Source organism: Camelina sativa, chromosome 20 (genome assembly GCF_000633955.1).
Source record: "Camelina sativa cultivar DH55 chromosome 20, Cs, whole genome shotgun sequence".
Taxonomy (NCBI): Eukaryota; Viridiplantae; Streptophyta; class Magnoliopsida; order Brassicales; family Brassicaceae; genus Camelina; species Camelina sativa.
Window position 1 is genome coordinate 27071176 of NC_025704.1, and position 16513 is coordinate 27087688.

At 38.3% G+C, this 16513-nt stretch overlaps 1 protein-coding gene across 1 annotated transcript; it reads right to left on the minus strand.

Annotated features, from left to right (window-relative positions):
• LOC104771784 lies at positions 13031 to 15667 on the minus strand. The gene has a single exon (XM_010496363.2). The coding sequence runs from the start codon at positions 15532 to 15534 to the stop codon at positions 13156 to 13158; it is 2379 nt and encodes a 792-aa protein (XP_010494665.1). The 5' UTR covers positions 15535 to 15667; the 3' UTR covers positions 13031 to 13155.

The window sequence follows — 16513 nt, forward strand, 5'->3', positions numbered from 1 at the left end:
CAGCAAGCCACTTCTTTGATGTGCGTTTCCGCAGCGGCGCGAGGAAGATAAGAGACGTTTGGAACAGCAAAGACATTATCACAAGTCCTCTTATGTTCCATTTGTCTAAGATCTTTTTAATTTCCGGCGGTATCACTTGCATTGTTATTACTCTTTTTGTCTGAAAAACCTAAGCTCGCTAATAAGTATCAAAATTTGCTGTTTGATGCTGTCTTGCTCAGGTTATATATATGGGACTAGAATAAGTAACCTGAAATTATAAATAACGCGTGAATTATTTTCTTCCAGTACTATTCTTATATTTTACATTCCTTTCTTTTATTCCACGGTAAGTCTTTAATCAAGGGCTTTTTGTGTGTCAGAATAAATTATTCTTTCCTTGTTGATAATAAAATCAAGACAATCAGAAAAAGGAAAACAAAAAATCAAGAAAATCATACTTTAGTCTTTCACTCACGTTACTTAAAATAGTACAAGGACTTTCTGTTTTAGTCTTAATATTTCCATAAGTATCTTGATTAAAAAATACAGTATTTATATTTTAAAATGTTCATATGGTTTTGCCTAAAATATTCAGAAAAAGTCGTATTTAATCAAATTTTAGGAATTCTTTTGTTTGTCAACAGATTAAAATATGCTTCTTTGTCAATCAGAATTTTATTTAGGTATTTAGGATTTTTTGTTAGTTTTTAGGTTTTTGGTTTATGAAAAAATTATATGCGAAGTAAAACATTATCTAATAGGAATTGTTTGCACGGTTTTGATTTTGCTTTAAATTCAATATTTTAGTCAAATTTAGGGGTTTTTGAGAAACGTCAATTTTAGTATGCCTTTTTTTCCAAAAATGCCTCATTTACCTATTCATTTCAAAATACTTCTCATTTTATATTATTTTTTTTTTTTGACAACATATTAAAATTTTATAAGTCTAAGTTTTATAAATTACTTTTGGATGGTAACTACTACTCAGAGAGTCAATCCTAGTATCTATAAGATTTTATAAGATACTAGATTAAGACCCGCCCAATGTGCGGGTTTAGACTTTTTAAAATAAAATTTCAGAAAGAATATAAATTAAATATTTTTAGTAAGTAAAAACTATCTATAAAAGTAAATAGATATACCGAGGTATTCAATGTGATATTTAGTGTAAAAGTTGCAACTCTGCGGTTGAGACTATTAATCATTTTTTATTTTTAATGCCCTCACTCGTGTGAAGTTTGGGATTTATCTCCGACTCCAGTCTCATCAGAGGATTTTCCATATGAGTCGGTGTACTCGAATTTGGATTTTGTTTTCTGGAAGGATGTCTCTCAACAGGGTGATCCTGATCAACTTCTTCAATTACTATGAATTTTATGGGCAATCTGGAAGGCCATAAATAAAAAAGTTTGTCAAGTTTTAGAGATCGAGATGAATGATATAATTTCTCAGGTTTTGGGTGATAAGTTAGCCTCGAAAGAGGCGCTCTCTTTTACGGCGGTCATGTCAGCTCCATCTTCGTCCTCGGAAATCCATGTTTCTTCACCTTGTTGTCAGATTGATAGTTCTTGGAAAGCAACCAATGTGCATTCAGGATTGGGTTGGTGGTGTTTCGTTGGTGAGGACTAAACCTTTTTGTTGGGGGCCAAGTTTCTAATACAGAGCCTCTCCCCCTGCATCCAGAGTTAGAAGCGTTGTTGTGGGCCATGGAGTGGATACGTACTGAGTTACTCACTATGATGCAGTCTCTTGAATATTGGCCGTCCTTCTCCAACTTGCTTGATAAGTTTAACGCGTTGGAGTCTTTCCCACTATTCTTCATCTCTTGGATCCCGCGTGCTTCAAATTCGAAGGCGGATTGTCTTGCCCGTGCTTTGCATTCTCTTATCTCTCAAGTTTCTTTTGTAAACTCCTTCCCTCCGACTTGGGCAACAAACCGAGGAGTTTCCTTTTAATTTATTGTTTGGTTGAAAAAAAATAGATACACTTTTAGTTAAAGAAATAGTTGTAGATCAGTTCAAAGTTATTAAAACTAAATTAAATTTAACAAATAATATATATTTAATTTTTTCGTAAGTAAAAACAATGTATAAAAGTAAAGAGATAAATATTTAGTTATAGAAAATAAATATTTTTCTTTTTTTTGCTATAATACACTAATGTATATCCATTTACAAATCTACTGTCTATATTACCACTAAAAGTGTATTTGTAGACACAAATATATTTTACTGTTAAAATATACTCTTTAGTTTTTACTACTACCAACAAATTGTTTATGAACACATTAAATAACATATTATGTCTTTTCACTTTAACATTTTTATAGTTACAAAGTCGCATACGTTAATTTTACATACTCAGATCTTATATATTACAATGACACTCTTTTTGAATAAATTATTTGATTGGTGAAAAAAAAATAAGACCACTTTTTTTTGTTTCTAGTTTTTTTTACTTCAACAATCTTTTTCTTTATGTAAAGGTGAGCATTTACATTTTTTAAAATACAATAATTAATTGTATAATTTTCACAATCATTTTTTATCTTATATAAAAAGTAATCTTTCTCTTGTAAAATTAGAAACTTAAAATTAAAATAAGTAAACAATATTATAAGTTTGAATTTTATGATATATATATATATATATATATAATTTATTTTATAATTAGATTTTAAATAAAATTAGGTTTTATTTTATCTATATTTTACTTTTATATAAAACTTTTTTATAATAGGTTTTGAATTTTTACATTTTTATTTTCAAAATCTTTAATAAATTTAGAATTGACATGTGTCAACATCTGAATGATACAATTGACACGTGTCACGATCTTGTTAATGAATAACTTTGACATAATGACCCGCCGATGTGCGGGTTTAAAGTTTTGTAAATAAAATAAAATTTAATAAAAATATATTAAAATTTATTGTACATTATTTACAAAAAAGTTTTTGCTATAATATACTGATTTATATCCATATACGAATCTTTTATGTATGTTACCATTAAAAGTGTATTTTTTACATCTAAGTATATTGTATGTTACAAATATATTATTTACCACCACCTAGAAAATATCTATATGAACAAATTAAGCCAACTATTATATTTCTATTTTACTTTCACTTTTTCATAATTTCTTTAATCACAAAAATTGTTGGCTTTAAATATATTTTGAATAAAAAATAAATCATATCACAATAATGTATGACTAATCATATAAATTATATCGTTTTACCAAGCTTGAAAACTGTAATTTCTGACCGTTAAAATTGACACGTGTCACGATCTGATGAGTTACTAACTTTGATATGTGATTTCTGATCGTTAAAATTGACACGTGTCACGATCTGATGAGTTACTAACTTGAATATTTAATCGTTAAAACTAACACATGTCACGATTTAGTGAGTTTTTAACTTTGATATCTGATCTTTAAAACTAACACGTGTCACGATCTGATGAGTTACTAACTTGAATATTTAATCGTTAAAACTAACACATGTCACGATTTAGTGAGTTTTTAACTTTGATATCTGATCTTTAAAACTAACACGTGTCACGATCTGGTGAGTTACTAACTTTGAAACCAAGTTTTATATAATAAGATTTTATAAGTTTTCACAAAATATTTAAAAGGGTTTATAAAGTATTTATACAGTTTTACAAGGTATTTATACGATATTTATTAATATAACATACATATAATGGTATTTCTAAGAGCATTACCATCGGTAATACTCTGAAAATGAGCTTTCAAATTAGATTTTAATGTAATAGTATTATTTAATTTATTTTTTGTTTGTTTTCAAAAAATCAACCAATCAAATGAAGACATATAATGTAAAGAAAGTCTCAGAGTATCTACAAAAGTCTCGGCAGAGACTTTGGGTCTCTTCTCTTTCCAACTTTTTATTATATTTTTGTTTTTTATTGTCTTGACATTCACTAATATATGACCATCATATATGACCGATGGACATGCTCTAAGCAACCTTGGTTTTGGTATCTGTAAGAAAACCATATGGTTTGTAAAAATCAGGTTAAATATTAAAGTAAATTCTGCCCAACAAAATAAATATTAAAGTAAATAAAATAAACAAAAGCATTAAAGTAAATATATAAAATTAATATACAACTATTATTGAGATATTGACAAAAGAAAAACTATTATTGAGATAGTCAAGTTGAAGCCCATTTAAGACTCATTTTAATATCTCACCCCCAAGCTTGAAAGCTTAAAGAGAAAATAGGTTAAATTTGGAGAAGAAGAACTTTACTTTTAATCTTGACAACTCAAAGTCTTTACAAGAGAAACATTTCATATTTATATGAGGAGAACTTGGACTGATGCCCTAGACATGTGTCCTATTGGCACATGATAACACTAGATCCAAAAATCTCAAATTTATTGTTGAGAAAGCTGTGTAGCAGAGTTCCTTTTGTAGAGAACACACCATTTGTGTATGTGGTCCTGTTGCAGTGTTTTGGCGCCAATATTGAAGTCTTGTTGGGATTCGCAAGATCTATAACCGATGTTGGGCTTGGACCGGTTTTGCAGAGCAAAACCTCTGGAACAATTGGAGGATCCTTGTTCATGCTAATACACCCCCTCAAAGTTGGTGTCGGAGGATCGGAGACGCCGAGTTTGTATCTCAAATCATAGAATGGTTCTTGAGGTAGAGATTTGGTGAAGATGTCAGCAATCTGATACTCTGCAGGGATGTGTTTTACCACCAAAGCATCTTGTGCAACCCTTTCACGAACATAGTGAAAATCCACATCAAAATGTTTAGACCTGGTATGTAAAGCTGGGTTAGCCGTGAGATAAACCGCTGAAAGATTGTCACAATATAATTCTGGAGTATCAGGCTGAGAAACACCAAGGGAATCAAGCAATGCAGTGATCCATTTAAGATCAGAAGCAGCAAAGGACATGGTTCGAGATATTCAGCCTCGGTTGAGGACTTCAAGACAGTAGGATGACGTTTTGCAGACCAGGATATGATGTTTGTTCCAAGAAAAGTGCAAAAGCCTTCTGTAGATCATCTAGTTGCTTTGCAACCTGCCCAGTCACTATCATTGTACGCACGCAGAGCAGAGTCTGTTCTTGAACTAATGTTAACTCCCATATGAACTGTGCCTTTTAAGTACCGTAGAATACGTTTCAAGAGATGAAAATCAGCTACAGTTGGAGCATGCATCTTCTGGCACAAGAAATTAACCGCAAACTGAAGATCTGGTCGAGTAAGTGTTAAGTACTACAGTTTTCCTGCTAAACTTCGAAAATAAGTAGGATCAGGGAAAGCTTTGTCCTGTTCTTCAACTCGATCAAGCTGTAGAGGTAAATGGGTTGGCATCGGAGCACAATCAAGCATGACAGCAGTTCACAATCAAGTGAAAGATCTTTAGCATACTTTTCTTGATTCAAGAACAGACCACCTTCATGAAAATATGCTTGTATTTCCAGAAAATAATGAAGAGGACCTAAGTCTTTCATTCTAAATTCCTTGTTCAGACATTCCAAAAATCCTTGAATCAGCTGATAGTTACTGCCAGCCAAGATCATATCATCAACATATAATAATAGATACATGATATCCTTGCATTGTCTGTAGATAAACAACGAGGGATCCGAGATACTGCAGAAGAAACCAAACTTTAGCAGATAGTTGCTAAACTTATCAAACCAGGCACGAGGGGCTTTTTTAAGTCCATAGATAGTCTTTTTAAGTTTGCACACATAATCTGGTCTTAAAGGATCTTCAAAACCAGGAGGTTGCTGCATATAAACTTTTTCTTTAAGATCTCCATGCAAGAATGCATTTTTCACATCTAGCTGCTTAATGTGCCAGTTCTTAGCAACTGGAGTGTGAAGAACAGAGCGAACAGTAGCTGTTCTGATTACCGGACTAAAGGTTTCAATGAAATCAACTACTTCTTCTTGATTATACCCCTTAGCAACTAATCTTTCTTTTAACTTGTCAAGACTACCATCAGCGTTGAGCTTAGTTCTGAAAACCCCTCTGCCTCTGTTTGAACGACCTCCTCGAGAATGACCACCTCGATTGCTGTAACTACCATTGTTGTTGCTTGAGTAAGAGTGTGAGTTTTCATTCTTATCGGTATAAAAAGCTTGATGAGGTGTGACTGCAGTTGCAGCTTCATATGCTTGAATCTTATCTTCAAAGTTTGTTAGCTTGAAAACAACATCATCAAAACATGGACCTGGATAGGTTTCCATAGACTCTTCAATCACAGTGCAGATAGACTCGTATTCACGACCTAGACCAGTCAAAACCCCAGAAATCTTCTCATGTTCTGACAGAGGAGATCCAATAGAATCAAGTTGATCACACATGGATTTTATTTCAGCAAGATACACAGCCATAGACTTTTCCAACTTATCTGTTGCATAAAATTTCTTCTGCAGATCCAGCTTCCTAGTGGTAAAAACACGGTTGTACCGTTTAGCAAGAGAAAACCATACCTCAGAGGAAGAACGAAGACCATAGACACTTTTAAGAGCTGACTCAGAGAGAGATCCAACTAGCCAGGCCATAACGAGCTGATCTGCGTGCATCCACCTCATGAACTCTGGATTGCTAACCTCTGCAACTCGATCTCCAGTCTAAACCATCATTGTTGGAGAAGGACGAGGTGTGGCACCAGTAACGAAACCAAGAAGCATTTGACTAGATGAAAATTGCTCAAACTGCATTTTCCAGAGCAAGTAGTTGTTGTCAGTTAGCTTCAGGGTAACACACTGAGAAATAGTCACTGTCGGTGGAATAAATGTTGCTACAGAAGGAACTGTGAAAGGCGGTATAGTAGGTTGAGGAATCAGTGGTGAGATGGTGGGTTGAGGAATCGGTGAAGAAGCTGACAGATTTAGAGGAGCAGAGATGTGACAACCCGTCCCGTGGACCCCACTAGCCTCACTGCTAGCCGCCCAAACGGACCCCAAGCTGGCCCTGCAGGGCATCGATCCTAACCCATCACTGTGGAAATCCACATCCACCAGTAGGTTATTGGTGCGCCAGGCGTTCCTTGAACCCTGGTCTCCACCCTTTAACAACCTTCCCACAGGACAAGCTGTCACCAATTGATCAATTGGTGGCAACTTGTCCTGTGGGAAGGTTGTTAAAGGGTGAGGACCAGGGTTCGAGGAACGCCCGGCGCACCAATAACCTACTGNGGGTCTGTTGGGCCGGCTAGCGGTGGGCTAGTAGGGTCCACGGACGGTCTGTTAGGGCAGCTAGCGGTGGGCTAGTGGGGTCCGCGGGACGGGTTGTCACAAGAGATTTGAGATGTCATGGATTGAGAAGGTTCAGCTGCAGCTTGAGATATCATGACTGCAGCAGCTGAAACCGGTTGTGAAAACTTAGAAACTGAAGTTAAGTTTTCCATGGCTCTGATACCATGAAAGCTTAAAGAGAAAATATGTTAAACTTGGAGAAGAAGAACTTTACTTTTAATCTTGACAACTCAAAGTCTTTACAAAAGAGACATTTCATATTTATATGAGGGGAACTTGGACTGATGCCCTAGACATGTGTCCTATTGGCACATGATAACACTAGATCCAAAAACCCCAAATTTATTGTTGAGAAAGCTGTGTGGCATGAAAGCAAGAGCTATAGCTCTAGGTTAGAGACAAAGAGAAGGAGGCTCAAAGATATTTCTTCATTGATCAATCTCACAGATTACAACTATTGTCTTTATATATTAGGAGACCTTATGACCTAATGATTACAAAGGTTGATAGATGACTGACAAGTGTCTCAGTCAATGACATAGGATCAGTGAGGTAAGAGCAGAGAAATTGTTCTCTGTTTGGACCATAGTGTGAGCTGTTCTTGGCGTTATATCCGTACCTTGTAGTGCACATGGGAGAAGCTTATCTCCTTTGTTACCGTTGGAGAGCATAGTGAATAAACACACCAAAGTGGGCTTGAGCGTTTCTCCAAGGCCCAACTTTGGTTGTTGGACTGAATTGACAGTGTTTCTACTTTCATCCCCCCGCAAACTTGGAGTGGGTGGACAAAACACACCAAGTTTGAATCGCAGGTCAGTGAAGACTTAAAGTGGCAAGGACTTTGTGAATATGTCCGCAAGCTGATAAGTAGCAGGAATGTGATAAACGACCATAGATCCATCTGCAACCTGTTCCCGCACGTAATGATAGTGAACTTTAAAGTGTTTGGTTTTCTTGTGTAGAGTCGGATTTGCAGAGAGGTAGACTGCAGACAGGTTGTCACAATATAATTCAGGGGCATGTGTGAGAGGCATACCAATGTTTTCCAGCACATCCTTTAACCAGTTCACCTCTGCTGCCGTATCTGACAGACAACGATACTCTGCTTCAGTGGAACTGCGAGAAACTGAATTTTGGCGTTTTGCAGACCAGGAAATAAGGTTGTGGCCTAGAAAAGTACAGAAGCCACCGGTAGACCGACTAGTAGTTTGACAACCTGCGTAGCCGCTGTCACTATAAGCTCGTAATGTGAAGTCAGCATTCTTCGAGAACGAGATACCATAGTCAACAGTTCCTTTGATGTAACAGATTATCCTCTTGAGAAGATTGAAATCAGCAACCGTGGGTGCGCGCATACGCTGACAAACAAGGTTGACCGCAAATTGTATATCTGGTCGAGTAAGTGTGAGATATTGTAACTTACCAGCCAGACTACGAAAGTGAGTAGGTTGATCGAATAGTTCTTCCTGCCCTTTGACCTTTTGAAGTTCGAGAGGCAACGGTGTGGATGCCGGAGCACAATCAGCCATGCCAGCCGCCAAAAGTAAGTCCTCAGCATACTTATGTTGGTTGAGAAACAAACCAGCAGGGTGATAGTGAGCTTGTAAACCAAGGAAATAACTGAGTCTTCCAAGGTCTTTCATGCGAAATTCCTCATTCATCAACTGTAGTAACTCATCAATCAACTTTGGATTGTTACCAGTAAGAGCCATATCATCAACATACAGTAATAAGATGATGATATTGTTGTTTTTGAGATAGACGAAGAGAGATGGATCCTTGAAACTGCAGTCGAAGCCAAATTTCAGAAGGAAAGAGCTAAATTTATCAAACCATGCTCGAGGGGCCTGCTTCAACCCATATACTGCTTTATTAAGCTTCCAAACATGCGAAGGATAGTTACTGTCTTTAAAACCAGGAGGTTGTTGCATATACACTGTCTCGGTTAGATCACCATGAAGAAAAGCGCTTTTGACATCTAATTGTTTTACCTCCCAGTTATAGACAGTTGCAACATGAAGGACTAAGCGAACTGTTGCAGTTCGAACCACAGGGCTATAGGTTTCGAGGAAGTCCACACCTTCTTCCTGATCATATCCTTTGGCAACGAGACGCGCCTTTAGTCTGTCTAAACTCCGATCAGCTTTGAGTTTTGGAGTAAAGACCCATCTACAGCCTAGAACATTCATATTCGGTTGGTACGGAACCAGAGCGATTGTGTTTGTATCAACAAATGACTCAACTTCATCACCCATAGCAGCCGTCCAACCAGGATGCTTCAGAGCAGAGGCCACTGTCTTTGGTGCTTTTTCAGTGGTGTGAGTCGCATGTAGTGCGTATTTCGGATTTGGTTTGCGAACACCCTCTTTTCCTCTTGTGACCATGTTATGGTCATTGACAACTGGTTGTGGAAGAGGAGGAAAGTCATCCTCTGCAAATAAAGGAGCATCCTGAGAATCATCAGTGATATCATCATTTTCATCATCACTTGTGGCAGAAATAGAGCTTGAGGATTCTGCAGACATTGGTAAGACCGGAGTTGTTGGAACTGAATTAACAGCGATTCCAGTGATTTTAGTGACACTCGAGACTGAGTTCTGAGAGAGTGGATCAGTGGGAGCTGTGGGAGAAGGTAAAAACTCTTTTGCCAGGCTGATAGTATTGGTGTAGTTGCAGCCGGAAGAAGATAAGTATAGTCTGATTCAAACGGATAGACATTTTCATCAAAAAGAACATGTCAGCTGATGTAAACACGTACTGTAGGAGGATACACACACCTATATCCCTTGTATTTGTCATTGTACCCAAGAAACACACACTTTAAAGACTTAGGATCAAACTTGTTGGCTCCATAGGCTCGGAGTGTGGGATAGCACGCACTGCCAAATATCCGGAGATACGAGTAGTTCGGTTTAGCAGTAAACAAAACTTCATACGGACTTGCAGAATTTGAATGAACAGAGGTTGGAAGGAGATTAATGACATGATTGGCAGTGAAGAAAGCCTCAACCCAGTAGCATTGTGGCACTGTACTGTTGAACTTCATGCTAAGACCAAGCTCCGAGATATGTCTATGCTTTCTTTCAGCCAGACCGTTTTGTTGTGGTGTGTGTGGACACGATATAAGTTGTTTTATACCATTATTCACAAGATGTGTAACAAATTGAGTACTAATGAATTCACCCCTCCATTACACTGAAACATCTTGATTTTCTGATTAAACTGATTCTCAACGAGTCTTTGGAAAAGTAAGAAGACTGAGTAGAAATCGGATTTATTCTTTAGTGGATAGAACCAACAATAACGAGAATAATTGTCAACAAAGATCACATAATATCTAAAACCCTGAGGAGAAGTGACAAGAGCAGTACCCCAAAAATCACAGTGCAACCTCTCAAGCGGTTTACTAGCTACAAAAGTAGAGGAAGAGAAAGGGGGTTGAGCACTCTTGCCAAGCTTGCATGACTCACAAAGCTTGTTGGTGCGTTTATTGACTGATATCGCTGCAGTAGAAAAAAGGTGTTGAAGAATCTCTGCACTAGGATGACCCAACCGCTTGTGCCAGACATCATCACTTGCTGCAAGTTGTCTCGTAGAGTAGTGGGCTTGGAATGCAGGACTTTTCAACACATAGTGATCACTACTCCTATTTTCGGTTGTGAGGAGCTGCTTGGTATGCTTGTCCTTTACACGCACACTATCAGAGTCAAACTTAATAGTACAAGGATAATCTGTACAGAGCTTAGAGACTGAAAGCAAAGATTTTGTCACATTTGGACAGACAAGAACATCATTCAGAGGTAGATATTTACCTGAAAGTGTCTGCAGAGGAACCGTACCAATGTGTGTGATTGGCAAGAACTCACCATTTCCAACCATGACAGTATCGTTACCACGATAAGATTGAGAATGTTGCAGGTTTGCAGTGGAGTTGGTGATGTGAGCTGTGGATCCACTGTCAGGTAACCACTCAGTTCCGTTGTTGTGACAGTCACCATCAGAGACACGCATAGCAGCTAAAGCGGTAGTCTGTTGCTGAACATACTCTTCATTAAACCGATTGTAGCAATCATAGGCACTATGACCATACTTGTTGCAGATTTGACAAGTTGGTTTAGCAGATCCTGATGATTTATTCTGATTGTCTTGTCCTTGTGTACCACGGCCATGCTGTTGAAAACCACGGCCACGAGTAGAGTAATTACCTCGACCTCAGTAACCTCCACCAGATCGACCACCTCTGTTGCCTGAACCTCCTCTATCAAAGTAACTTTTCTCAGCCTGAAAAGCTAGATGTGGAGTAACAGCTGAAGCAGAGGAATAGGTCTTGAGCTTGTCGTCAAAAGCAATGACTTTAAACACCACATCCTCATAACAAGGTCCAGGAACAGAGTCCATGGAGTGTTCTATCACAGTCGTAACAGATTCGTAGTCTTTTCCCAAACCCCACAACAGACCATGAATTTTCTCCAAATCAGTCATAGGAAAACCAATGGAATCTAGCTGATCAAATATTTGCTTAAGCTCACTAAGATACTCTTCCATAATTCTACCTAACTTAACACAAGCACGTAAGCGGTTCTGCAGTTCGAACTTCCTAGTGGTAGAGACTAGATTAAATTTCTTAGCAAGAGCCATCCATACCTCGTGAGCAGAGTGCATGCCGTAGACTACTCGGAGAGCTGGTTCAGACAAGGAACCAAAGATCCAGGCCATGACGAGATGGTCATTTCGAACCCACTTTGCAAAGTCAGGATTCGGTTCTTCAGACGGACCTTCAGTAGTGCTGACAGAACGAGTTTCTGAAGGACGAGTAATAGAGCCATTGACATAGCCGAAAAGCATCTGAGGTGAGAGGAAAGACTCAAATTGAGTTTTCCATAGAAGATAGTTTGACTCTGTAAGTTTGAGAGTCACAACTTGAGAGATAGACATAGCGGAAGAGAAAGAGTCATCAGGAGCCATAGATCGTACTACTGATGCTCTGATACCATGAAAGCAAGAGCTATAGCTCTAGGTTAGAGACAAAGAGAAGGAGGCTCAAAGATATTTCTTCATTGATCAATCTCACAGATTACAACTATTGTCTTTATATATTAGGAGACCTTATGACCTAATTACAAAGGTTGATAGATGACTGACAAGTGTCTCAGTCAGTAACATAGGATCGGTGAGGTAAGAGCAGAGAAATTGTTTTCTGTTTGGACCATAGTGTGAGCTGTTCTTGGCGTTATATCCGTACCTTGCACTGCACATGGGAGAAGCTTATCTCCTTTGTTACTGTTGGAGAGCATAGTGAATAAACACACCAAAGTGGGCTTGAGCGTTTCTCCAAGGCCCAACTTATGGTTGTTGGACTGAATTGACAGTGTTTCTACTTTCATGGTAGAGATCCTTTGGTCAGAGAACACACCATTTGTGTGTGTGGTCTTGTTGCAGTGTTTTGGAGCCAATATTGAAATCTTGTTGGGTTTCGCAAGATCCATAACCGATGTTGGGCTTGGACCGGTTTTGCTCTGGAACAATTGGAGGATCCTTGTTCATGCTAATAAAGCTAAGGCAAAATCACGCAAGTAGAGAGCGGACGAACAGGGAAGAGAGAAAAGACATTATCAATGTCAATCACTTATCACGAAGCTTCGGTATTGTAAGTAGGTTTTTGTAGTGAAGAATTTAACGTAGGTTTGGGAATTTAGGTTTTTTTTTTAACGCTGAGATTTCTTACAAGTAATTGAGATTTGGGGATTTAGGGTCTGATGACTTGTGTGATTACTGAGAAAGATGATACTTAGACTTGAATGAAACTGATAGATGAAGTTTATTACACTACAAGTGGCGCAAATTATTCAAGAAAGTAAAACATAGGAAAAAATGAAGCAGATGAAGAAACTGAGTTTGTGTTTGGTATAATCACTTGGCCACTATCAGTTTGGCTCTTGCATCATCCCTGTTGATTTGGAACTGATCTCCAAGTCCAAAATGAGTCATTAGTAACCAGACAAAGTCGATGAGTTCGCCGCCTTTGCTGAGTTGAGAAGCATGTTCTTGAGAGCTACAATGAATCGCTGCATAGCAAAGCATCTCAACCCACACTTTGCTCACTACTTCCCACATGTTTTCGCCTTCATCTTTTAACCGCCTCAGCTCCTTTGCAAGCATGCTTGCATCAAAAAACACGGATTTGCTTCTGTCTCCTTTCACAGCCATAGGCTCAACATCTGTGTTGACAGAGAGAATAACTCGACTGGCTTCGTTCACAAGTTCACTACCTTCATTTTTTGATTTGTAGATGTTCCTCCTCTTGAAAAAGTCATTTGCCTCTTCACATGTGTCTACGAAACGTATCTTTGCGATTCCAGAAACAGCTGACATCAGAGTTGGCTGCACTATGATGAGGTACATCATGTAGTCAGAAAGGATTTTGCTGAACTCTCGGTTACTGTATTCTTGTTTCTCTACGGCTTGAATCTTTTTTATCTGGTCTTGGTAGAAGAGTTCTGTGGCGATGTGCCATAGTAGAATGCTCTGATCGTAATCCTTTTCGGTTACATACTGCAGAAGTACCGCATGGTCTAATCCGTTTTCGGTTTTTTTGCTTGATGTTTCAACTAGAGTCCAGTTTCCTCTAGCTGAAGATATAGCCTTTGCACTTTCTTGGTCTTCAGCAAATCTGTGTTTTTGTTGCACCTCTGTGAATATGAACTCCCATAGTTCTTTGGTGAGGCGATCACTGACCGTGAATCTTATCTCCTCAACCAAATCTTTGACACCGAAAAAGTCTAGGAAATCGTAGATCAATAGTCCGAGGAGACGAGGAAAAAGGAGAATTGTACGCATTACCTGATTGTCTTTTTCGGACAAATCAGTGAGAAATCGACCAAACTGGCGAGTTCCTCTCGTGACATTGTTGATGATAACATCTATGCACAAAATGTGAATGGTCTTGTCAAAGAAAATGTGTATAATACCCTTGGTATGATGGATTCTCTCGGGACGTATCCCCAGGCAGAATCCAATCAAGTTGTAAGCATGAACATACTCAGACCATCTACGGAACATAAAGTTTCTGTTGAGCACTTCATGTCCTCCGTCCCCAAAACATTTGGATCTTCTCCACCTCACCGTCTTGAAATCGAGGATCCAATTGAGAACTCCGTCTACCCAAGTGTCCATCTCGTACAAGTCCTCCTTTAGATTCCTCAATCTAGCGATGGTCCAGTCAGATACACAGAACATGAGAAGAGCAATGGAATCAAGAGCTATTCCACATATGAGCAACGCGTAAGTAAGGGCAATATCGAATCCATCATATTGGTTTTTCTTAGTCATCTTGAAGAAGCAGAGAGACGCAACAAGGCACCCCAAAGCTATAAAACGGAACACAACTCCAGTCTTGTTATGAAGAATCTCTGCTTTGGTGAACATAGAATCATAGATGAGGCCAAGCTCGACTTCGATGATTCTTAAAGCATCTTCTGCGGTCAGCGAGTCGAAGAATTCCCTGCTCTCGTCGCGTTCTTGAATTGTGAAGATTAGATCAACAAGAACACCCTTGAAGATGTTGAAGTACTTGTAAGCATACTGAACAACTTGAAGTGGTGTCAAAATATCATTAAGGGGCCTAACTAGAGTCTTGCCTTCTCTTCCTTCCTCTGGATCCTCCACCATAATGACCTCCGTTGGCATATTCATATTCCTCTTAGCTTCATACTCCTCCATGAGCTTGGCGTAATTAGCACCAGGATCAGGATCCTTGAGAAGAGATTCTTTGAACTTGTCAAGACTCGCTGAGAACAAGGCAGCTGTTCTCTCGACATACTTGATCACTCCGCCTACAAGCATGATTATTGTTGGAGTCAGAAGCCCGTTTGGTATAGACAATAATATCACATACACAGTTGCGAAGGCTTGGCAGACAAGACCAAACAAGTGTCTGTTCCAAAGCTCATTGTCCTCCAGGGCAAGTGCTGTTATGGTATCTGGACCTCCAAGGTGCACGAGAAGGAACGGTGACCAGAACGCTAGCAGCTCACTGTTCTTGGAATGCTTTTCTGACTCAGCTTCTTCTTCTTGACTGTCCGAGATTTGCCCAACCGCGTAATCTGCTGCCGAGTCAGCAAGAAGATATGCTGACCATATGAGCACAAGTAGGAGCTTCTTTGCGGTGCGTCTTCGGAACGGTGCAAAGAAAATAAGGATCGTTTGGAGGAAGAGACTGAGTATTATGATTACACGTATGTTCCATTTATCCCAAAGTTTCTTCAAATGTGGTGGAATCATGTCAGTCATGTTGACTTCTTCTCTAACGAAACCACACTTGGTTTCACACTCTTGGATGTTTTTACAGTTGGGTCAAAGGTTAGCGAACGTTTCGTTCACATAAAGTTTTATGTTTCTGTCTATGGGTTTCTTTGTTTTCTATTGTTTTGAGACTTGAAATAGAAACACAGACCATTAAAGTGTTATTGTCACACTAGAGGTAACTTTATACCTTGCCTATAATGAAATAATATCTTAATCCCTTTTGCTTTTCGTTTTTTGTTTTTCTTTATTCCTAGTCTTTGTTCGTTCCTTCTGAACCTTAGTAAACTTCTAAAAAAGACAAAATTCTAGTGTATAACATGGTATAAAACGTATGTACACATAGGTATTAAATCACCTCCCAACTGCTTAGAGCCTTAGAACTTGAAGGTTTTTAAGCTTCTTTAAAGTTAAAGTTAAAAGCTTATGCTGGAAGCTTGTCTACACTTTCTCTGTTATCCTGTTTCTGAGTTCTGACACTAGAAGCTGTCTTATTTCCTTAAAGCATCCGGACATGAATACCTATGTAATCGGACATGCATGGTGATTTTTTGGGCGTGGAGTGAACCTAAAACCTGAGATGTTGAGAGGTAAACAAAAGTTGCCCTACTCATCCAGTAATATTATTTTCCAAGTTGAAAGTTGATATAAAGATGAAAAAAAAAATGTATATTTTTTAGTAGCCTTGTCACTCGTGTGTTGCACATTTAATCCCAACTCCATTTTTTTTTTCCGGATTAAAATGTTTTAAGGTTCCTTATATAACGAAGAAGGTACACACACAACTTCGAACATGTGCTATAAACCTCTTTAGCTTGGCAGTCATTGATCTTTGAAGATTGGGTGGGATATACGAACCTAACATTACGTGGAGATCTGAATTCTTAACATAATTCTCTACACTACATCAGTCCAAGATGGAAACACTGCCTGATCGCAATATGTCTTTCTATGGAAACACTCTCCA